Source organism: Hyla sarda, chromosome 2 (assembly GCF_029499605.1).
Source record: "Hyla sarda isolate aHylSar1 chromosome 2, aHylSar1.hap1, whole genome shotgun sequence".
Taxonomy (NCBI): domain Eukaryota; kingdom Metazoa; phylum Chordata; class Amphibia; order Anura; family Hylidae; genus Hyla; species Hyla sarda.
In genome coordinates this window covers 505,218,679-505,244,772 of record NC_079190.1, presented here as the reverse complement: position 1 = coordinate 505,244,772, position 26,094 = coordinate 505,218,679, and the positions used below count along the sequence as shown (strand labels likewise).

General features: G+C 44.9%; 1 protein-coding gene across 1 annotated transcript in view; it reads right to left on the bottom strand.

Moving 5' to 3' along the window:
- The window catches only part of MPZL1 (myelin protein zero like 1), a 58,113-nt gene extending 33,072 nt beyond the window's left edge, over nt 1-25,041 (bottom strand). Inside the window, 1 exon segment of the mRNA XM_056559891.1 lies at nt 24,921-25,041. Within this exon segment, the coding sequence (XP_056415866.1) occupies nt 24,921-24,984 (64 nt within the window). The 5' untranslated portion in view covers nt 24,985-25,041.
- Nucleotides 25,042-26,094: the final 1,053 nt, after the last annotated feature.

Below are 26,094 nucleotides of genomic sequence, written 5' to 3'. Positions count from 1 at the left end.
TACGCTGTGCAATAACGAGTGACGTCCTCGACGCGACGTCACCATCAGTGCGCACAGTGACAGCGCAGGACGCCGCTGGAGCCAGAAGTAGCGCGGACCCCGGGAACAGGTAATTATAAAACCGGGGATGGGGGAGGCAATGGGGCAGCGGCGGTGGTTTGACTAAGGACAGGCAGGGGGAGAGAAGAGGGCGGCGGTCTCTGACCAATAGGAGAATAGGCAGAGGGGGGGGGCAGCGGCGGTGGGTGCTGAAATAGCCGATAACTTATACTGATATTCCGGTATAAGTTATCGGCTATCGGCCTTAAGTCCACAGATTATTGGTATCAGCCCTAAAAAAAAAAAAAAAAAAAAAAAAAAAATTTTTTTTAAATAGATATTGGTCGATCCCTATATCCTATATCTCATAAAATATTACATTTGTATTTAATTTTTGTAAAAATTAAAATTAAAATGGAAATGTGATTATAATGGAAGATAAATTTGAGTTTCTGAATGTAGCTATTAGAGACGAGCGAACTTACAGTAAATTCAATTCGTCACGAACTTCCCGGCTCGGCAGTTGATGGCTTTTCCTGCATAAATTAGTTCAGCTTTCAGGTGCTCCCGAGGGGTGGAAAAGGTGGATACAGTCCTAAGACTCTCCTAGCACTATATCCACCCCCAATGTAATATCCACAAAGAAGCAGAAGCGGCACTCCAAAGTCACAACAAATCGTGGTTTATTCACTCATCTGTGATGATGATCATATATATATATAGCTTTCCACTGAAGTACCCCTTTAAATCTATACTGTATTTTAAACCGCTTCTAAAACACTAATGTAATATATATTAGTTTTTAATTATATATAAAATAATATATTTTATACTATATGAATTTATGTGTATTTACTTAATATGCCCTTATACCAAATTCACACAGCATTTAGAAAATAAATTATATATATATATATATATATATATATATATATATATATATATATATATATATATATATATATATGTATATACACACACACACACATACACATACACACACACATACATATATACACACACTTGAAAGTGGCGATGTGAGGTTGCATAAACGTAGCTGAATTTCTTATTTTAGTTAAACACTTTCTAATGAAATAAAGAATCACTTTTTTTCATCGAATCTGCTGTGGGCTTCTACAATATACTATATATTATTTAATTAATATAAAAAAAAAAAGAATTAAAAAAAATTGTATTATTGTCTGCAAATTTGAGTAGCCGTATTTAGTCCAGAGATAAAATCTTAATCTTGTCTCTACAAATCCCCTTTGTGTGTGTTGGAACTAAACTAAAAAAGGGAGGAAAAAAAACACTAATTGGACATAATGTCACCAAACTCCAAAAATGGGCTGGACAAAATTGTGGAAAAATAAGATTGTTTCAAGCATGTGATGTTCCTTTATACTCACCTGGGGCAAGTAACAGGTGTGGGCAATATAAAAATCACACCTGAAAGCCGATAAAAAGGAGAGAAGTTCACTTAGTCTTTGCATTGTGTGTCTGTGTGTACCACACTAAACATGGACAACAGAAAGAGGAGAAGAGAACTGTCTGAGGACTTGAGAACCAAAATTGTGGGAAAATATCAACAATCTCCAGAGATCTAGATTTGTCTTTGTCCACAGTGCGCAACATTATCAAGAAGTTTACAACCCATGGCACTATAGCTAATCTCCCTGGGTGTGGACGGAAGAGAACGATTGATGAAAGGTGTCAATGCAGGATAGTCCGGATGGTGGATAAGCAGCCCCAAACAAGTTCCAAAGATATTCAAGCTGTCCTGCAGGCTCAGGGAGCATCAGAGTCAGCGCAAACTGTCAACATTTAAATGAAATTAAACGCTATGGCGGAGACCCAGGAGGACCCCGCTATGGCGGAGACCCAGGAGGACCCCGCTATGGCGGAGACCCAGGAGGACCCCGCTATGGCGGAGACCCAGGAGGACCCCGCTATGGCGGAGACCCAGGAGGACCCCGCTATGGCGGAGACCCAGGAGGACCCCGCTATGGCGGAGACCCAGGAGGACCCCGCTATGGCGGAGACCCAGGAGGACCCCGCTATGGCGGAGACCCAGGAGGACCCCGCTATGGCGGAGACCCAGGAGGACCCCGCTATGGCGGAGACCCAGGAGGACCCCGCTATGGCGGAGACCCAGGAGGACCCCGCTATGGCGGAGACCCAGGAGGACCCCGCTATGGCGGAGACCCAGGAGGACCCCGCTATGGCGGAGACCCAGGAGGACCCCGCTATGGCGGAGACCCAGGAGGACCCCGCTATGGCGGAGACCCAGGAGGACCCCGCTATGGCGGAGACCCAGGAGGACCCCGCTATGGCGGAGACCCAGGAGGACCCCGCTATGGCGGAGACCCAGGAGGACCCCGCTATGGCGGAGACCCAGGAGGACCCCGCTATGGCGGAGACCCAGGAGGACCCCGCTATGGCGGAGACCCAGGAGGACCCCGCTATGGCGGAGACCCAGGAGGACCCCGCTATGGCGGAGACCCAGGAGGACCCCGCTATGGCGGAGACCCAGGAGGACCCCGCTATGGCGGAGACCCAGGAGGACCCCGCTATGGCGGAGACCCAGGAGGACCCCGCTATGGCGGAGACCCAGGAGGACCCCGCTATGGCGGAGACCCAGGAGGACCCCGCTATGGCGGAGACCCAGGAGGACCCCGCTATGGCGGAGACCCAGGAGGACCCCGCTATGGCGGAGACCCAGGAGGACCCCGCTATGGCGGAGACCCAGGAGGACCCCGCTATGGCGGAGACCCAGGAGGACCCCGCTATGGCGGAGACCCAGGAGGACCCCGCTATGGCGGAGACCCAGGAGGACCCCGCTATGGCGGAGACCCAGGAGGACCCCGCTATGGCGGAGACCCAGGAGGACCCCGCTATGGCGGAGACCCAGGAGGACCCCCCTATGGCGGAGACCCAGGAGGACCCCCCTATGGCGGAGACCCAGGAGGACCCCCCTATGGCGGAGACCCAGGAGGACCCCCCTATGGCGGAGACCCAGGAGGACCCCCCTATGGCGGAGACCCAGGAGGACCCCCCTATGGCGGAGACCCAGGAGGACCCCCCTATGGCGGAGACCCAGGAGGACCCCCCTATGGCGGAGACCCAGGAGGACCCCCCTATGGCGGAGACCCAGGAGGACCCCCCTATGGCGGAGACCCAGGAGGACCCCCCTATGGCGGAGACCCAGGAGGACCCCCCTATGGCGGAGACCCAGGAGGACCCCCCTATGGCGGAGACCCAGGAGGACCCCCCTATGGCGGAGACCCAGGAGGACCCCCCTATGGCGGAGACCCAGGAGGACCCCCCTATGGCGGAGACCCAGGAGGACCCCCCTATGGCGGAGACCCAGGAGGACCCCACTATGGCGGAGACCCAGGAGGACCCCACTATGGCGGAGACCCAGGAGGACCCCACTATGGCGGAGACCCAGGAGGACCCCACTATGGCGGAGACCCAGGAGGACCCCACTATGGCGGAGACCCAGGAGGACCCCACTATGGCGGAGACCCAGGAGGACCCCACTATGGCGGAGACCCAGGAGGACCCCACTATGGCGGAGACCCAGGAGGACCCCACTATGGCGGAGACCCAGGAGGACCCCACTATGGCGGAGACCCAGGAGGACCCCACTATGGCGGAGACCCAGGAGGACCCCACTATGGCGGAGACCCAGGAGGACCCCACTATGGCGGAGACCCAGGAGGACCCCACTATGGCGGAGACCCAGGAGGACCCCACTATGGCGGAGACCCAGGAGGACCCCACTATGGCGGAGACCCAGGAGGACCCCACTATGGCGGAGACCCAGGAGGACCCCACTATGGCGGAGACCCAGGAGGACCCCACTATGGCGGAGACCCAGGAGGACCCCACTATGGCGGAGACCCAGGAGGACCCCACTATGGCGGAGACCCAGGAGGACCCCACTATGGCGGAGACCCAGGAGGACCCCACTATGGCGGAGACCCAGGAGGACCCCACTATGGCGGAGACCCAGGAGGACCCCCCCTATGGCGGAGACCCAGGAGGACCCCCCCTATGGCGGAGACCCAGGAGGACCCCCACTATGGCGGAGACCCAGGAGGACCCCCACTATGGCGGAGACCCAGGAGGACCCCCACTATGGCGGAGACCCAGGAGGACCCCCACTATGGCGGAGACCCAGGAGGACCCCCACTATGGCGGAGACCCAGGAGGACCCCCACTATGGCGGAGACCCAGGAGGACCCCCACTATGGCGGAGACCCAGGAGGACCCCCACTATGGCGGAGACCCAGGAGGACCCCCACTATGGCGGAGACCCAGGAGGACCCCCACTATGGCGGAGACCCAGGAGGACCCCCACTATGGCGGAGACCCAGGAGGACCCCCACTATGGCGGAGACCCAGGAGGACCCCCACTATGGCGGAGACCCAGGAGGACCCCACTATGGCGGAGACCCAGGAGGACCCCACTATGGCGGAGACCCAGGAGGACCCCACTATGGCGGAGACCCAGGAGGACCCCACTATGGCGGAGACCCAGGAGGACCCCACTATGGCGGAGACCCAGGAGGACCCCACTATGGCGGAGACCCAGGAGGACCCCACTATGGCGGAGACCCAGGAGGACCCCACTATGGCGGAGACCCAGGAGGACCCCACTATGGCGGAGACCCAGGAGGACCCCACTATGGCGGAGACCCAGGAGGACCCCACTATGGAGGAGACCCAGGAGGACCCCACTATGGAGGAGACCCAGGAGGACCCCACTGCTGACACAGACATAAAAAAGCAAGGCTACATTTTGCAAAAATGAATTGAGTAAGGCTGGGTTCACACCATGTTTTTGCAACACAGTTGATGTATATGTTTTAAATTTGAAAACCGTACGGAACTGTATTGAAAACCATAGGCATTGACTCTCCATTGAAAACCGTATGCCAAAAGATGCATTAGGTTGTGTGCGCTTTACATCCGGTAGTTTTTTTTCAGGTTTTTTTTCCCGTACCCAAAAACGTAGCCTACAAACTGTTTTTGGTCCGGGTGAAAAACCGTGTTGAAACGTATAAGTATTTTTTTTTTAACATGGAAGTCAATTGGAACTGTACAGAACTGTATGTGCATACGGTTCCATCCGGTTTTCACCATACAGTTTGACTTTGCACTGTTTTTTTTCTTGGAATTTCAATCTAACAAGTGAAACTTTATAATGGAAAGAAGAGTTAAAAACGTATACTTTTTTTCTTAAAAACGGATGCAACCGGACATAATTTTTCAAACCATATACTATTTTTAACCATAAACGGATTAAAATCTGTACACATGTTTTGATACTTTTAAGTCAGGTTTTGAGGAATCCAATTGTTATCAAAAACCTGATACAGGAACTGTATTGCAAAAAAGTTGTGTGAACCCAGCCTAAGACAAAATCCTTCTGGGAAAACGTCTTGTGGACAGATGAGACCAAGATAGAGCTTTTTGGTAAAGCAAATCATTCTACTGTTTACCGAAAACAGAATGAGGCCTACAAAGAAAAGAACACAGTACCTACAGTGACATATGGGGGAGGTCAGTGATGTTTGGGGTTGTTTTGCTGCCTCTGGCACTGGGGGCCTTGAATGTGTACAAGACATCATGAAATCTGAGGATTACCAATGGATTTTGGGTCGCACTGTACAGCCCAGTGTCAGAAAGCTGGGTTTGTGTCCGAGATCTTGGGTCTTCCAGAAGGACAATGACCCCAAACATACGTCAAAAAGCCCCAGAAATGGATGACAACAAAGCGCTGGAGAGTCCTGAAGTGTCAGCAATGAGTCCAGATCTAAATCCCATTGATCACCTGTGGAGAGATCTTATAATTACTGTTGGGAAAAGGCGCCGTCCAATAAGAGACCTGGAGCAGTTTGTAAAGGAAGAGTGGTCCAACATTCCGGCTGAGAGGTGTAAGAAGCTTATTGATGGTTATAGGAAGAGTGGTCCAACATTCCGGCTGAGAGGTGTAAGAAGCTTTTGATGGTTATAGGAAGCCAATTTGCTTTCTTCCTCCTTTTTTGGTTTAGTTCCAATACACACAAAGGGAATAAATGTGTATAGCAAAACCTGTGTTACTGCAATCCTTTTCTGTGAAAAATACTTCATTTTCTTGAAAAATTTCAGGGGTGCCGACATTTACGGCCATGACTAATGTATAAAATTTGTTAAATTAAGTAAAATTTATTTTTCCCAGTCTATTTTGCAAAGAACCTTCATAGTACACACCGAGTTCAGAAAATCCCAACAATACCCGTGATGAACATGACTCACGTATGTACGCCCTCACCCCCGCATCCTTGTAGCATGAAGAAGTTCAAAAGGTCAAAAAACAGAACGTGGCAACCTCATGCTGTGGCTAGTGTCGCAATTTTGGTTTTCCAGCTGCTTATCCTTTTAACAATTAGGATGCAGAGTTTTGCAACTTCCAAAATTAACGTGCAGATGTGAGCGACAAATAACCGGCACCTGGAGGCTTCTGTCCCAAGCCCAAATCTTCACCTCCTAATACAATTCTCTCCCCCAAACAGTATAACAGAGCGGCCGCAGTCCCTTCTTGGCAACTCAAAACAAAGCACAAAAAACACAAATGTGATACTGTCACTTGTAAAATATCTTCTTTCTTCTAAATGTAGATTTATAAATCGCCACGGTTACCGAAAACAAACCCTGTGCAGCCCCATACTGCAGTCATAATCTTTTCTGTCCCCTAACTCTTCATACACAATGTAATGTATGTACACAGTGACCTCACCAGCAGAATAGTGAGTACAGCTCTGGAGTATAATACAGGATATAATCAGGATCAGTACAGGATAAGTAATGTAATGTATGTACACAGTGACCTCACCAGCAGAATAGTGAGTACAGCTCTGGAGTATAATACAGGATATAATCAGGATCAGTACAGGATAAGTAATGTAATGTATGTACACAGTGACCTCACCAGCAGAATAGTGAGTACAGCTCTGGAGTATAATACAGGATATAACTCAGGATCAGTACAGGATAAGTAATGTATGTACACAGTGATCTCACCAGCAGAATAGTGAGTACAGCTCTGGAGTATAATACAAGATATAACTCAGGATCAGTACAGGATAAGTAATGTAATGTATGTACACAGTGACCTCACCAGCAGAATAGTGAGTACAGCTCTGGAGCATAATACAGGATATAACTCAGGATCAGTACAGGATAAGTAATGTAATGTATGTACACAGTGACCTCACCAGCAGAATAGTGAGTACAGCTCTGGAGTATAATACAAGATATAACTCAGGATCAGTACAGGATAAGTAATGTAATGTATGTACTCAGTGACCTCACCAGCAGAATAGTGAGTACAGCTCTGGAGTATAATACAGGATATAACTCAGGATCAGTACAGGATAAGTAATGTAATGTATGTACACAGTGACCTCACCAGCAGAATAGTGAGTACAGCTCTGAAGTATAATACAGGATATAACTCAGGATCAGTACAGGATAAGTAATGTAATGTATGTACACAGTGACCTCACCAGCAGAATAGTGAGTACAGCTCTGGAGTATAATACAGGATATAACTCAGGATCAGTACAGGATAAGTAATGTAATGTATGTACACAGTGACCTCACCAGCAGAATAGTGAGTACAGCTCTGGAGTATAATACAGGATATAATCAGGATCAGTACAGGATAAGTAATGTATGTACACAGTGACCTCACCAGCAGAATAGTGAGTACAGCTCACTATCTTACTAGGAAATACTGAGTTAATAGAAGAGTCTTGTGGTCAGTACCTCAACTATCAGCCAGAATAGAGAGCAGCTACATCTCACGCTGAATTTATCATTGTGTGGGGAGGGTGCAGGGGGGATCTAAGAACCTAATGCTCCTACGTTTCACCACAGATTACAGCTGATCATTTGGGGACTGATTGTGATCAGTTTATCATTGTGACTATTTTAGCAAGAAGAAACGGATCAAAGTCAAAGCAGGCCCCCCAAATGTGTGAATGGCATTTATAGAGTGTATAAGGTTGCGAGGTTTGGAGCACTATCCCTGTGGTTTATTACTGAGTGCACTCACTGAGCTCTGCCCCCCTCCCTGCTGTAACTCATCGCATCCCCTGACATCTAATGAGCGTTCAACAAAACACTACATCAAATGCTGAATAAACATAAAAAGGAAAAATGTTTATGAGTAACTCAACATCCTCAGATTAGTCACCGCCAACAGGATAGAACACAAGACGGCAGTGATTGAGAGCACAATGTGCAGGGGATGTTCTTTACATTCTCCTTCTTACAAGCTGTAATATAAATGCAACGTCCACATGTGCACATGTCCAAGACAAAAAGTCCCAAAGACAGTAAGAGAAGAGCTGGCGGAGCATGTGAGCTGCGGCTCCATTTACTCAGGGGACAACATACCCCAGTTCTCTGTACAGTATTCTGTAAATAGGGCATTACTTTAAATCTTGGGCTATCACCTTTAGAATTGCACTCTGGGAATTTTTTTGGCTTATACTGTAGGTGATAATGTAGAGGTTCTAGTTAGGGATCGACCGATTTTCGGTTTGGCCGATATTCACGATTTTGGACATTATCGGTATTGGCAATTACCTTGTTCAAACTCCCAGCGGGAAACTTGCTGTGAACCCCCGCCTGTGTGAATGTACCCTAAAAACATTACACTACACCTACACAAAATAAAGGGTAAAACACTACATATACACCCCACTACATATACACATTGCACCATGGGAGCTTCCTAAATGAGACATGCCCCCCCAAAAACCATTTCAGCAAAATTCGCTCTCCAAAATCCCATTGTCGCTCCTTCTCTTCTGAGCCCTCTACTGCGCCCGCCAAACACTTTACATCCACATATGAGGTATTTCCTTACTCGAGAGAAATAGGGTTACAAATTATGGGGGACATTTTTACCCATTACCCCTTGCAAAATGAAAATAATGGGTTTACAAGAACAAGTTAGTGTAAAAAATAAAGATTTTGAATTTTCTCCTCCACTTTGCTGCTATTCCTGTGAAACACCTAAAGGGTTAAACTTTCTGAATGTCATTGTGAATACTTTAAGGGGTGCAGTTTTCATAATGGGGTATTTCTAACATAAAGACCCTCAAATTCCCTTCAAAACTGAACTGGTCCCTGAAAAATTTTCATGAAAATTTGGAAAATTGCTGCTAAACTAACAAGCCCTATAATGTCTTCAAAAAGTAAAAACATGTAAACTTTATAATGCAAACACAAACTAGACATATTGTATATGGGAATCAACATATCATTTATTTGGAATGTCCACTTTTCTTACAAGCAGAGAGCTTCAAAGTTCGAAAAATACTAAATTTTCATATGTTTCATGAAAATTTTGGATTTTTTTTTGCCAAGAAATGCTGTAAGTATCGACAAAATTTAAAGTTTAACTCGCATGTCTTGCTCCCTTGTAGGCTCTGGTATGTCTTGTCTGTGGCCGGTCACTCTGCTTTCTCCAAAGTTGCAGATTGTAGACGAGACAGCTAGTAATGGAACACGTGTGGTTGTTCTGTGTACTGTACGATCAATATGTACAATACGGACCCAAAATACACTGGTGTGTAATTGTATTAGGCCTAAAGTTTCCCCACATTTGTACCCATTGTCCTTCCCCAGCACGTAGTCTCACAAAGAAAAACTACAGCCGCATCCCCCCTCCTCTGTTTATTGTATTCGCCAAGAATGATTTTTGAAGGCCGAAAAGTGTTTTTTTTTGTTTTTTTTTCCGAACACTTCCATACAAAACTCTGTCAAAAGAATAAACATGTTCATTCTTTCACTGGAACCCTGAATATGGATATTCTGCAGGGTGAAGGGTGATGCTTCTACTTGAAAATTCCATCGTGTGAATAGGCCCTTAGAGTCATATTATATAGCCTGAGCCACAATGTATACGAGCACCAATCCCATGGATTACGGAGCCTATTACATGGCTCAGTTATTGTGTAGGGGGGGGGGTCTTAAACCACTGCTGGATCATCTGTGCACCCCTCTTTGCTTTAATCAGACATCAGCCGAGCATCCACTATTACACAGGGATATGTGAGGGACAATTTTTTTTTTTCCTTAACCCATCAGAACGATCCAATCAGCTGATCACTGACCCTAATATACAGGGTGATGCCAGCCTACTTGGCCAATAGTTGCCCTATGTAATAGGTCCTTTAAAAGGAAAGCTGTCCGCTTTCTCCCCCCACACTAACCAGCGGTACTGGCTGGCAGTGTGGGGGACGCTGATCAGTTTGGTCCTTATCGTGCCCGGATCCGCCACGACGTTTGGCTGTTATCTTCTATTTTTGGAATATGCAAATGAGGTGCTAACTTGCACCGGCTGGGCTAACTGGCACTCTGATGTCAGCAGCGCCGCCCAGCTCATCAATATTCCTCCCCTTTCTCTTCATTACAGAGTGGGGAGAAGAGGGAGAGGCGGAGGGAGGGGAGTAATATTGATGAGCTGGATGGCGCTGCGGCCAGAAACACTGACTTCAGAGTGCCAGTTAACACCTCATTTGCATATTACGAAAATAGAAGATTACAGCCGGACGGCATGGTGGAACCGGGCACGGTAAGGACCAAACTGATCAGCATCCCCCGCACTACCAGCCAGTACCACTGGTTAGTGTAGGGGGTACTGGCTGGTAGTGAAAGATCTCTAAAATGGCTACAATAGGTGGCCTATTGTAGCCATTTTAGAGATCTTTCATACATTTAAATCTTGAGTACCCCTTTAAGCTGGCCATACACAGATATGTTGACAAAACCTGCCCAATTCAGCGAGACAACTTGACCATCTAATGTGTATAGTGGCGGGGCACCAGATGGCAGAAGTCCGGATCAGCAGAACTACGGGTTACCAGAAAGTGATAAAGATGTCACCACTAAGATTTCTACTGCTGATTTATGCAATAGAATTACAATGAATATAGTGGCAGATGTGAAAACGTGGAGGCATCATGCGACAGCTGCAACTCCACACAAGTCAATGGAAACATTATGCAACCCTGACTGTGGAAAGGTTCATGTGTTGCGGGTGACAAATAATGCAGTTTCACCGTGACCACAGCGGAACTTTCTATACACAAGTCAATGGACGAAAATGCCATGAAACAAAAATGCATAGGACACGTTACTGTCCGGACTTGCTGAAAGTAGTTGTGTCACAACAGTTATAAGAACCATTGTTTGGAGACGCTGTCATTCTACAGATCTCTGGCCTAACATTTTCCCCTCTCTGTAGATAGCCGTCTACTATACGAGGCCATTATAAAACGCCCATATTATGTTAGACGTGGCGAAGAAAAAGCCGAGGTCAGTCACCAGAGTCAGATGTTTCAGTCCCACTGGTTGAACAGAACAACAGACTAAGAATAATCTCAGTGAAACCGCACACGATACCAGATAAGATGTACAATCCTGTGAAGCCCGTCCATTAATCTTCCTGCCATGTGTAATAGCCTTACTCATTCCTTAAAGAGCCCGTACAGAATGCGAGGAGCCGGAAGTAAACTGCAGTGACTGCTACTCATGTGGGAGCACCAGGACGCTTTATTCACCACGTCTACTTCTTCATTACCAGTTCTATTGTTACTATAGAACATCTATACTTTGTAGCACAGGACTTCCCTGCGTGGGTTTCTCCTTTCACTGCTGTTTATGACAAGTCTATTAAAACTGAAAACACGACTTTTACCTGCAAATACTGTGCGGCCATAAACATAAGCGGCAAACCTGCGACCACTCACTGTAAAACTGGGCACCGTATACATTTCTGGCCGCTACACGTGCTCCCCCCCCCAACCACCTAAACAGGTTTCTCTTAGGTTGGGTTCACATCACATTTTTGACATACTGTTTTCAAATCAGTTTTCCAAAGAAAACCGTATTGCAAAAAAAACGGACGCGTTTTTAAAAGTGCATACGGTTCAGTCCCTTTTTATAGTAAAAACCGTATACATGTGCGTTTCCCATTGACGTCCATGTTAAAAAAAAAAAAAAAAAAAAACGTATGCGGTTGCAGTATGGTTACTAACGGTTTTGTCTCCGATTTAAGAACCGTACTGCAACCGCATATGTTTTTTTAAACATGGACGTCAATGGGAAACGCACATGTATTACGGTTCCATACGGGAAACCGTACACGGTTTTTACTTTGCACATGCGCATTTGCATCCTAAAGTCCCCACCCAACACCCCTCCCATTAAAAAAGGACAACATTTTCAAAAACGTATGGCTTTTTTTGTTATAAAAACAGACTGAACCTTATGCACTTTTAAAAACAGTATACTGTTTAAAAAACGCATACGGTTTACTTTTTCCCCATACAGTACCATCCATTTTTTTGGGCCATATGGTTTTCTTTAGAAAAACTGATCGAAAACAGTATGGCAAAAACGTGGTGTGAACCCAGCCTTAGGCTGGGTTCACATCACGTTTTCCCCCATACGGGAGCGCATACGTCAGGGGAGAGCTAAAACCTTGCGCTCCCCTATGCCTTCGTATGCGCTCCCGTATGTAATTAATTTCAATGAGCCGACAGGAGTGAAACATTCGGTCCGGGCAGCTCATTTTTGCGCAGTAAGCACTATTACAACCGGACCTGAAACCGTGGTTGACCACAGTTTTAGGTCCGGGAAAAAAAGCGCATACGGGGCAACAATGAGCCAACCGAACGTTTCACTCCGGACGGCTCATTGAATTACATACAGGAGAGCGAGATTTTAGCTCCCCCCTGCCGTATGCGCTCCCGTATGGGAGAAAACGTGATGTGAACCAGCCCTTACTCAAGAGGTTTTTTTTGTTGTTTTTATTATCTAAATCCCCTTTCACATCCTGTAAAAAACCTCCGTGGCAAAAAGTCCTGAAAATGGCCGTCAAAAAATCCCATTCACGTCAATGGGATTTTTTGAACATCCTTTTGCATCAGGCATGTCCGTTTTTACTAATGTTAGTTTATTTATGCCGGCACAAAAGACAGTGCATGCACAAATTTTTGGTTCGGGAAAAAAAAAAAAAAAAGTGAAAAAAACGACGTTAAAATTTAACATTGAAGTCTATGAGAACCGGATGTTCGAAAAAAACAAAAAAAAACATCCGTTATCAGTTCGTCAGGTTTTTTAACATCCGTTTTTTGTTATGAGCAGGATCAGTACAGCTTTACAAAAAAAAAAAGGGTTAAAAGCCTGATTAAAAAAAAAACGGATGTAACTGGTAATGACGAATGATCACGCATGAACAGGATTTTTACAGAAGAAAAAAAACATTAAAAATTACGGATGATGGTCATCAGTTATCATCTGTTATTACCAGTTGTGATACCTGTAGTATGAACGTGGCCAACCAGCCACATGGTATTTGTTGTTTTTCTTATTTTAATGAAAAACCTGGAATGTTGGTGGCCATTGCTCTAGACCTCCAGATGTTGCAAAACTACAACTCCCAGCATGCTGGGAGTTGTAGTTTTGCAACATCTAGAGATCCGCTGGTTGGAGACCACTGCTCTAGACAATTCCTTGTCACACACAACAAAGACTTCACCTTTATCAAGTCACATAGAAAACACTGGTATTTTATCTTGCAGAAGTCGCTGCAACAACATTACTTGTATTGGGCAAAGCTTTATCACAACTCTATTTAAAATGAAATATTGAGATAGTGACCCCAGCACTGCTCATATGCCTATATCTTTACAAGGCCACATACACCGTTTACATCCTATAAATGTCAAGGATGTGTGACGTTACAAGTCTCTGCTCTTCAGCATCTCGCCCCTATGATAACACCTCTTGTCCTGTGTTCTAGCCAAACATTTCCATACAAAGACCAATGTTTAAATATATGACCGCCCTGCTCTATTGTAAAGTAGGTTAACAGATATTCCAGTCTTTTTAGAAAAATACTGGCGGGGAGTGGGAAAAAAAAAAAAAAAAAAAAAAAAATTATTATATTATATTATAATATATATATATATTATATTAATATATATATATATATATATATATATATATATATATATATATATATATATATATATATATATATATATATATATATATATATATATATATATATGGCCCCCTACAGTTCCCAGGAAGAAGACAAATCGGGGGACTGGACAGAGGAAAATCGGTGATGTAGGGGGATCGGGAAAGCATGTTTTCATGTTTTTCTATTCCACCAGCAGCACATGACTTAAAGGGGTATTCCGGCCCTATGACATCTTATCCCCTAGCCAAAGGATAGGGGGATAAGATATCTGACCGCAGGGGGCCGTCACGTCCCCCTCCCATAGACTTGCATAGTGGGGTGTGACATCACAGGGGGCGGAGTCGTGACGTCACGATACTCCGGCCCCGTGGTCGGCACCCGGCAGTTTGCGTGGCGTGCAGCTCAAAGAGGTTGGTGCCAACGGCAAGATTGCGGGGGTCCCCAGCAGAGGTATCCCCACGGTCAGACATCTTATCCCCTATCCTTTGGCTAGGGGATAAGATGTCTCAGGGCCGGAGGACCCCTCTAAATAAAAATAAATAAATAAAAAAAAAAAAACTAGAACACCCCTTTAGAGTTGCTGCTCCATGGGGGTGAATACCCAGCTTATCCTGAATGATTGGTTTTATATAATAAAGAAAATGTTTATCATAACAATATCACTTCTAATACAATAATACACATTTTAGTTATTTCGCCAACACACAGAAGAATTCGGCCATTATATTATAATATTATGGTAACAGAACACGTGTCCCGTGAAAATAAAGTGCAGTTCACACAGATAATACATACTAAGAATGGATCTGTTTACCCATAAATACACTCAATGGGGGGGGGGGGGGGGGGACCTTATCAAGGGATTTAGAGCTTTTTTTTTGGCTTACAAAAGTCACAAACAAAGTCACATTAGCACCTAAGCAAATTTTTGTGCGATTTTTGTTCCTCCTATTTTTATTTCCAGCCAAAAGCCAACCAAGTAGCAACAGCCTGATGTTACCAGGGTGGGCGAGCACCATAGTTATTGGCCCTCCCCAGCCTAAATAACGTCAGCCTGTTACCGCCTAGGCCAAGGAGCGCCATTTTTTACGCCCTGGGGACTGTTGCTACCGGCTCTTCCTGGCACCCCTGTGGTGGTGGGTACCGGAGTAACAATTGGGGGTTAGTGCTAGCTGTTTTTGGGGCTAACGCTAAGCCCAGGCTTAGTAATGGATTCTGTACATTTAGGGGTAAAAAAAAAAAAAAAATGTAACACACTATAATTAATATATATATATATATATATATATATATATATATATATATATATATATATATATATACACACACACACACATATATTAAATTTGAGTAGCCGTATTAGTCCAGTGATGCTTGTCTCTACAAACTGCTGTTAGTCCAATAAAAAAGGTATTACAAGATACTGCAATATTTTATGATTTGCATCTATCTATCTATATCTATTTTGCAACACCTGGAGGCACCCTGGTTGGGAAACACTGCCTTAGCCCTGATAGCGTGCTCCTGTCCAGGCATGCTGGGAGTAGTAGTTTTGCAACAGCTGAAGGAGAATATATATATATATATATATATATATATATATATATATATATATATATTAGAGCACTTTTTTTCAAAGCTGAAAATTGTTCTTAAGTCAAGTCAAGATGGTATTCAAAAGTGATTTATTGTTTTTCTCTTATGTGAGCCAATTTATCAACCCCCTGTGATAGTATGATAGATCCGTCATACATAAGCCAATAAAAAAAAATAAAAAGCCTACAAAACTCGCTTACCAAATGAAAGGCGATATCCAGTGATGAAAAAACATATCCCCCCCCCCCCGCGATCACCTGTACGGGGCCCCGGCAGCCCGTGGGAAGGGGGCATGTTGACCACCGCACGAAGCGGCAGCGGACACGCCCCCTCAATACAACTATGGCAGAGCCGGAGCGCTGCTTTCGGCAATCTCCGGCTCTGCCATAGAGTTGTATTGAGAGGGCGTGTCCGGTGCCGCTTCGTGCGGTGGTCGACACCCGCTATCTGGCCAGCAAGCCGGGGCCCCTTACAGGATCTGAAAATTCTCCCCTATCCTTAGGATTTTCACCACTGGACTACCCCTTTAACAATGATAAATGCCCCCGAATATAATCACATAACCAGGGATTAGGTGCTTCCACTACATTTACAAGAACTCCAAAGAGGGATGAACGGGCCGTGAAATTACACAGAACCATCATCTGAGCGAACAAGATCCATAATACAAACTGTATTGTCCTATGTGGTGTGAATATGGTTCCAATACAAGAGATCTGTGGATGGGGTGAACTTTGGGAGTATAACTAGCAGGAAATAAACATCGAAATCATCAAAGGGACTCCATGTATGTTCAAGGAAGTGTGTTCAGTAACAAAGTACAACGTCCTATAGATCCAGGAAACAACACCAGAACCAGGAACAACTGCTATCTGTATATACACTACACCGGTGTTCACCATAAATGCTAAACTATAACTCTCATCATGTCCGGAAAGCCTGAAGATTTCTATATAGCAGCATTCCCCAGGCCAGTGTTTCCCAACCAGGGTGCCTCCAGGTGTTGCAAAACTACAACTCCCAGCATGCCTGGACAGCCAAAGGCTGTCCAGGCATGCTGGGAGTTGTAGTTTTGCAACACTTGGAGGTACCCTGGTTGGGAAACACTGTCTTAGCCCTGATAGCTGGCTGTCCAGGCATGCTGGGAGTTGTAGTTTTGCAACACCTGGAGGTACCCTGGTTGGGAAACACTGCCTTAGCCCTGATAGCTGGCTGTCTGGGCATGCTGGGAGTTGTTGTTTTGCAACACCTGGAGGTACCCTGGTTGGGAAACACTGCCTTAGCCCTGATAGCTGGCTGTCTGGGCATGCTGGGAGTTGTTGTTTTGCAACACCTGGAGGTACCCTGGTTGGGAAACACTGCCTTAGCCCTGATAGCTGGCTGTCTGGGCATGCTGGGAGTTGTAGTTTAGCAACACCTGGAGGTACCCTGGTTGGGAAACACTGCCTTAGCCCTGATAGCTGCAGAGGAGCAGGAGGGATGTTCCGGGGGGGGGGCTCCGTTTCATCTCCACAAGTTTTTCCTCCGGAGAAATTAGAGTAGGAAGAAGCGAACCACAATGAGCTGCATCCACTTCACTCATTCTCCTATGTATTAATATCTATTATTCATAAAGCAGAAAGCAATGACTGCAGCAAAAAAGCTATATACAGGGGAAGAATGAGGCCTCAGTGTTTACAAGGGGATGAGGTTTTAACCGTCATCAGGATGACTTGAGCGCAGCTATTGTTCTCTATTATCAGCCAAGTCAGGCTGTGGAGAGGGACGACTGTTACGAGTACCAGAAGCGCTGTAAAATGTCTTAAAGGAGAAATGATCTGCCAGTTAGCTGTGTGGGCATGCTGGGAATTGTAGTTTTGCAACAGCTGGAGGTCCACAGTTTGGTGTCCAGTGCTTTATACCCTTGGGTCCAGGCTGTGTTTTTGTTTGCATTTAAAAAAGGAGAAGTATCATGCCCAAAAATGTATCCCCTATCCACAGGTTTAAAGGGGTACTCCGCTGCTCAGCGTTTGGAACAAACTGTTCGGAATGCTGGAGCCGGGAGCTCGTGATGTCATAGCCCCGCCCCTCAATGCAAGACAGCCGTCACGCCCCCTCCCGTAGATTTGCATTGAAGGGGTGGGGTGTGACGTCATGAAGGGGCTGAGCTATGACATCACGAGCTCCCGGCACCGGCTCCAGCGGAACAGTTTATTCCAAATGCTGAGCAGCGGAGTACCCCTTTAAGATCGCAGGGGAGGGGGGGCTGACTGCTGGGACACCCCGCAATCTCCTGTATGGGGCCCCGACTCTCCCCAGGAACGTCCCCTCCATATTTCTCGATGAGAGAGCTGAAGATAGCCAAACGGGGACGCCCCACGATCTAAAACTTATCCCCTATCCTATGGATAAGTGTTTCGGCATGATATATCTCCATTCCGTAATAAGTTTTATACACATGGGGGGGGGGGAACATATGTTAAAGGGGTACTCCGTAGAAATTAAACTTATACCCAATCCACAGGAGAGGGTATAATTTTTTTGATTGACTGCTAAAACCAGCTTTTAGGTGTAGTTAAAATATGAGGCTTCTGAATGCTCTATCTGGTTTCAAAGTGAAGAACTGATACTTTGTTGTAAGTATGTACATTTCATTACAGGATAGATTTAAGGGTAATTTCAACCTACAATATTGGTGGAAGTCCCCTAAAATTTGTATACACCTAAAAAAAAAAAATCCAAACACACACACACAACTGTAATAGGAAGTAAAGGTGCCCATATGCCGTCAGCAACTTACTTCTGCAACAGACCGCTATTCCTCCCATACGCACATGTACACTCGACTTGATCGAGCATGCATGTGTTCTCATTGGGAAGAAGGATGTATGCTGCTTACAGACACCTCTGGCTTCTGTCCCATGTGAATAAAAAGAATGTGTGTTAAAATCCAAAATACCCCATCCTTCTGTCCTTCGACAGTAAATCGAGGGGTATTCCAGGCAAAAGCTTTTTTTTTTTTTTTTTTTTTATTTTATTTTTTTTTTTTTTTATATAGATATCAACTGGCTCCAGAAAGACAGATTTGTAAATTACTTCTATTAAAAAATCTTAATCCTTTCAGTGCTTATGAGCTTCTGAAGTTAAGGTTGTTCTTTTCTGTCTAAGTCCTCTCTGATGACACGTGTCTCGGGAAACGGCCAGTTTAGAAGAGGTTTGCTATGGGGATTTGCTTCTAAACTGGGCGTTTCCCGAGACAGGTGTCATCAGAGAGCACTTAGACAGAAAAGAACAACCTTAAAGAGGTAGTCCGGTGGTGAAAAACGTATCCCCTATCCTAAGGATAGGGGATAAGTTTGAGATCGCAGGGGGTCCGACCGCTGGGGCCCCCTGCGATCTCTCTGTACGGGGGCCAGGCTCTTCGGCCAGATAGCGGGTGTCGGCCCCCCGCACGAAGCGGCGGCTGACACGCCCCCTCAATACATCGCTATGGCAGAGCCGGAGATTGCTGAAGGCAGAACTCCGGCTCTGCCATAGAGTTGTATTGAGGGGGCATGTCAGCCACCGCTTCGTGCAGGGGTCAACATGCCCCCTTCGCGCAGGCTGTCGGGGCCCCATACAGGAGATCGCGGGGGGCCCCAGCTGTCGGACCCCCCGCGATCTGCAACTTATCTCCTATCCTTAGGATAGGGGATAATGTGTTCACCACTTGTTCACTACTGGACTACTCCTCTAACTTCAGAAGCTCATAAGTACTGAAAGGATTAAGATTTTTTTTAATAGAAGTTATTTACAAATCTGTTTAACTTTCTGGAGCCAGTTGATAGATATAGAGATATAGAGATATACATATACACACATATATATATATATATATATATATATATATATATATATATATATATATATATATATATATAAAGTTTTTGCCTGGAACACCCCTTTAAGTCAGTGTTCCCCCCCAACCTGTCACTCTCAAGGCATCATGGACGAGCCACGGGTATAGCTAAGTATCGCCAATAGTTGTAAAACTACAACTCTCAGCATAGCCGGACAGCCAAAGGCTGTCCGGGTATGCTGAGAGTTGTAGTTTTGCAACCCCTAAATGTCCACAGTTTGCAAACCACTGGTATACGCCATCACCCTATAAAGATGGACATACCCTTTTACTGCAGAGCACATGACACAGATCAGCGGATCCCTTCCTTATCACTCATTAGGCCGGAGCCCACACTCACTCTCCATAGGAGTGGAGCCCAGGCCTGATGTCTGCACACCGTCAGCACTGATCTGGTCTATGCTGGAGGAATTCCCATCACCCCAGAGACCAGTAATGTGGACAGATCTGCATGGTGCAGACACACAAGCATTATCTGAAATATTGCAGAGGACAGATAAAGATCATAGCATTATGCGAAAAGAGTCGCCACTTATGACTTTGTGCCAAGAGTTAATCAATTGTCATTCATGCGACGATACTCCTTGTCCCACATTTGAGATGGTCTATAGCCGCTCATTTAAAAACAGAACAGTCAGAGATAGCAGAATGCTTTCAATTAAGTAGTAACATGCATGCTCATCTGGTAGGAGAGTACACAGCCCCCAGTTTTTATGGCCAGTGTTTTTCAGACACTGTTCTGTACTCTACAGACTATGAGGAGTAGGTGCCACAGACTCTGAATGGAATGGGGGGCATGGTAGATTGCAGCTAGAGATGAGCGAACTTACAGTAAATTCGATTCGTCACGAACTTCTCAGCTCGGCAGTTGATGTCTTTTCCTGCGTAAATTAGTTCAGCTTTCCGATGCTCCGGTGGGCTGGAAAAGGTGGATACAGTCCTAGGAAAGAGTCTCCTAGGACTGTATCCACCTTTTCCAGCCCACGTGAGCACCTGTAAGCTGAACAAGTCATCAACTGCCGAGCCGAGAAGTTCGTGACGAATCGAATTTACTGTAAGTTCGCTCATCTATAATTGCAGCTTTATTCACTAAAGGAGATACATCATGCAGCCGATTGGTGATCTGTTTTTTATGCACGAGTCTTCTCATTTAATGGGGTCCTGTGATTTGTGTGTGTGTGTGGGGGGGGGGGGGGGGTCGTCTCAAATTGATACCATTGTGTTGATCCTGGGAATGCCCAGTTAATCGCAGCGTAATGGAAATTCCTACAATGATCTAATACACCTTGTACTTAAAAGGGGTACTCCACTGCCCCAGTGTCCAGAATATTTAGTTCCGAATGCTGGGTACGGGCTGCGGGGGTAGTGAGGTCACACCACACCCCTTAATGCAAGTCTATGGGAGGGGGCGTGACTAACGTCACGCCCCCTCCCATAGACTTGCATTGAGCGGATGTGACGTCACGCCCCCCCCCCCCGCACCCAGCGTTCTGAACTAAACGTTTCGGAGGCTGGGGCAGTGGAGTACCCCTTTATGCTTATCTCTGCTTACCGTCAGTGAACGGGAACCATGTTCACAATACTGAGTTTCACGCTGATTTTATTCCGTATTCTACAATGGAATCTGCACGACTTGCACACTAAAAACCAAGCCCTTTATGTTTAGTGTGAATACGCTCCATAGTTTACACAAGGCAGTTTTTTTTTAAATTTACGTACGGGGAAAATTTCAGTTTACGAGTGCCCATTGTACGCCTAAAGTTTTGGCAAAATCTGCAAGGAACTAGGGGGTGTGAATCGCCAAGAATTTGGCCATGCGAATCGCGATACCAGTGTGGCGATTCGATATATCCCGATTCTGTCTAAAAAACAAAGTCTTTTACACTTTTATTAAAACTTTTTTTTTATTTTTTTTTATACACTTTATTAGTCTTATAGGAATCATTAGATTCCTCAGACAGATGAATAGAGTTCTATTGAACTCCATTGATCTGTGATCCATTGATAGAGCCTGGTCCAGCCAGAATCTATCAATGACAGAGCCACGGAGAGCAGGGAAGCAGAGGTAAGCCCTCCGGCTACCTCCACAGTGGATCGCCCGCCTGCGATCGCGCTGCGGGGGGGTGTGGGGGCGATCCCTACAAGGAACAGAGTTTAAAAAAAATAAATAAAAATCTAGGTAATCCTAGGCGCAGTAGCCTTTAAACAGTGTGCCTCCAGATGTTGCAAAACCATGTTGCTGGGAGTTGTAGTTTTGCAACAGCTGGAGGGCCAACAGGTTCAAGACCACTGTCCTATAGTTTTATAGTCATAACATACTCGGGGAAGGGGGGGGGGTGGATTTATCAACTGGTGTGAATGTGCAAAATTGCACACGCAGTGTTTTATTTTTTTTTGGGAAAAATGGACTTGCGTTGAAGTTATCTAACTGTGCGCAATTTTCCTATTTGTCTGCGCTGCTCAGTGGTTGTTCTGGCTGTGCGCTTGCAGGTGCGCTGGTTGGAGCCCTGGATTTATCAGTCGCACCACAGTGCTCTTGTGACCATCTGGCGCATGAACACGTGTGATCCGTTCACTGTTTCTAGCACTATCCAGGGGCTTCCTGTGATTTGCGCACATTTATGAATCACACACTTACGCAGTAGGTCTCGCACTGCGTGAAAAAAAAAATTATAATTATAATAATTTGCTAATGATAACTACCCCCTCCTCCCTCTGTGTTTCAATTCTTGATCGTTTCAGGATCTCTGCTTGCTGTCAGTAAATTGGAACTTTTTTCCCCCAACCAAAAGCCTGTATCACTTAAGTACTTTGTTTGCTACAATTGTATCCAGTCCGATTAATCCTCCGTTGCATTTTGCCCACACTGATACACTGTTACAAACCATCAGGAGAGGACAGAGGTGAGTGCCCGCTGATTGGTTCACATCACTGCCGGCTGTCCAGACCAGATGCAATTATAACAAACCCTCAGCTGCGATAAGTACGTAACCTCTATGTAGGTGGAAAATGTATAATTAGTGCAAGTATGTGGTTTTCTCATTGCTGGGCAAAATTCGTGGGGCATGTCGCTTCATGAATCTGCGCAAATGACAGGAGTTAAAAGCGTAAATGCATTCTTCAGCTCGCTGGTCACAATAATTTTGCGCAAAAACTTATTTATGCAAGTGAAAAATTCATTGCGCCGACCTGTGCAACTTCTCACCACGCCCCCTGCACAGCAGAAAACGTGACAAAACCCGAGACGACACGGTAAAAAATAATAAAATAGCGCAAAATTAGATACAAATTCCAATACCCAAAATATAAACACACTGCGCACAAATTTCTCGCACACAACTTTCCCAGTTGATTTAGTCACCGCTATATGTTTCAATTCTCGACTAAGATATCTGATTCCCAACAGCTGTTGCAAAACTACAACTCCCAGCAGAGCCAGAGGCGGATTTAAATACCAGAGCTGAAGGTTTGTTACAGTTGTATCCAGTCTGATCAATCCTCTGTTACATTTTACAGACACTGATACACTAACAGATCATCAGGCTGGGAGAGAGAGAGAGAATAGAATTGTAACAAACCCTCAGCTGTGAGAAGCATTAAAACAATACAGGACTTTGTTTTAAATAAAAGTGTTTTCTTTACCGACAGCAAGCAGAGATCCTGCAAAATGGTTACGAATTGAAAACACAAATGAGTTTCAATTCTTGAGCAGGTTCAATCCAAAGGGAACCATTTGTGTACATCCAAAACCAAGGCAGAACTTCTTCTTCAGACTTCTATGGGATCCCGCACTCCCATTCACACTTCTGAATTTGTGGAGTTAAAGGGGTACTCCGGTGGAAAACTTTTTTTTTAATCAACTGGTGCCAGAAACAGATTTGTAAATTAGTTCTATTAAAAAAAAAAAATCTTAATCCTTCCAGTACCTTTTAGCAGCTGTATGCTACAGAGGAAATTCTTTTCTTTTTGTATTTTTTTTGTCATGTCCACAGTGCTCTCTGCTGACACCTCTGTCAGTATCAGGAACAGTCCAGAGCAGGAGAGGTTTGCAATGGGGATTTTCTCCTGCTCTGAACAGTTCCTGGTACGGACAGAGGTGTCAGCAGAGAGCACTGTGGACAAGACGAAAAAAATAAATTCAAAAAGGAAGAGAACTTCCTCTGTAGCATACAGCTGCTTAAAAGTACTGGAAGGGTAAAGACTTTTTTTTTAATAGAAGTAATTTACAAATCTGTTTAACTTTCTGGCACCAGTTGATTTAAAAAAAAAATATATATGTTTTCCACCGGAGTACCCCTTTAAAGCCCATAGACTTCTATGGGATTCCGCACTCCCATTCACACTTCTGAATTTCCGCTTGCGGAAATTCAGAAGTGCGAATGGGAGTGCGGAATCCCATAGAAGTCTATGGGCTTTAATTTGAGGCGGGAATTCCGCAAGCGGCAGTTCTGTCATGTGACCAGACCCTTACACAGCTGAGAGTTTGCTACAGTTGCATCCAGTCAATCCTTGGTTCCATTTTACCGACACTAATACACTGTACCAAAACATCAGCTAATCAAGGCAGAAGAGGAAGATTTGTGCCGACTGGTTCATGTCACAGCCTACTGGATACAATTGTAACAAACCCTCAGCTGTGTTAAGAATTAAAAAAAAAAAAAAAAAAAACAGGTGTTAGGTGTAAACAAAAAAACATTTTTGCTTTATTCCATGCAAGCAGAGTTCCTCAAAACGGTTACAAATCCGTTTCAATTCTTGACCGTTTTCAAGATCTCTGCTTGCTGTCAGTAAGTTTTGTAAACACCTAAAATTACTTATCACAGCTGAGGGTTTGCTACAGTTGTGCCCAGTCTGATCAATCCTCCATTACATTCTACCCACACTGATCCACTGTAACAAACTAAACGCAACGATCACAGAAGGCTGTCGTGGTTGGATGCAACTGTAACAAACCCTCAGCTGTGATAAGTATTTTAATTCTATGCCTTTTTTTTTTGTTTTTGTTTTTTTTGTTGGGGGGGGGGGGCACATGTCACTTCTCTCGCCATCTACGAACAAGAATTGGGGACATAAATTGTTTCCTATTCCCAATACACAAGGGGTCAGTGCCAGGGGCCACAAGGGGGTCCGGCCACAGGGGGCGCAGCTGTCACCCAATACACATGATAAAGGGTGAGCCCAGCACGAGAGCTGCCCAGAGCCAGCCACAATGGGGAAACATGCCAGGCACACGGAGCCTCACAAAGGTGGCCATATTACCGGAGCCCCCTATACCAGCTGCAGCCCCCTCAACCCGCAATAACAACGGCCCAACTCCCCCCGTCACAGAGGTGTCTGAGCCTCACTCACCCGCACACAGCACCGCCGCCAACAGCAGACACAGCCCGCACCGAGACACCCGAGCCGCAGCCATTACCTCAGAGCGGCCACTTCACTGCCAATGCCACAAGCCCTCCCACCTCACACCGAGCCGACTCCCCATTGGCTCGGAAACCGCCCCTCAGGTTAGCATAAAGCAATGCTATTGGCTCCGGGAAGCGCTCGTCAAGCGAAGGCAGAGCCGTCTCTGATTGGCTGGAGGATGTGAAGCCGTTGATTGGTTCATCCCAGGCGACGTCATGTCGGGAAAAGTTACAGAGGGCGGGGCGAGACGTGCAGTGATTTTATAGGAATCAGATTGACGCGGCGAACGCCGAAAGTCACGGGTTCAAATCCTGGACCAAGCCTTTATTATTTATTATTATGTTATTTATTATTATTAATAATAACGTTTATTTATTATTATTACCATTATTATGTTAATTATTATTATTATTAATAATAATGATATGTTAATTAATTATTATCATTATTATTAATATTACTATGTTAATTATTATGTTAATTAATATTATTATTATTATTATTAATAATATGTTAATTTATTATTATTATCATTATTATTATTAATATGTTAATTTATTATTATTATTAATACTAATATGTTAATTATTATTATTATTATTATCATTATTATTATTATTAATATGTTAATTATTATTATTATTATGTTAATAATAATATTATTATTATTATTATTATTATTAATATTAATAAGTTAATGTATTATTATTGTTAATAATTAGAGATGAGTGAACTTACAGTAAATTTGATTTGTCACGAACTTCTCGGCTCGGCAGTTGATGACTTATCCTGCATAAATTAGTTCAGCTTTCCGGTGCTCCGGTGGGCTGGAAAAGGTGGATACATTCCTAGGAAAGAGTCTCCTAGGACTGTATCCAACTTTTCCAGCCCACCGGAGCACCTGAAGGCTGAACTAATTTATGCAGGAAAAGTCATCAACTGCCGAGCCGAGAAGTTCGTGACGAATCGAATTTACTGTAAGTTTGCTCATCTCTATTAATAATAATATGTTAATTCATTATTATTATCATTATTATTATTTATATTAACATGTTAATTATTATTATTATTATTAATAATAGTTGTTGCTGTTATATATTTTTTTCAATATTATTAATAT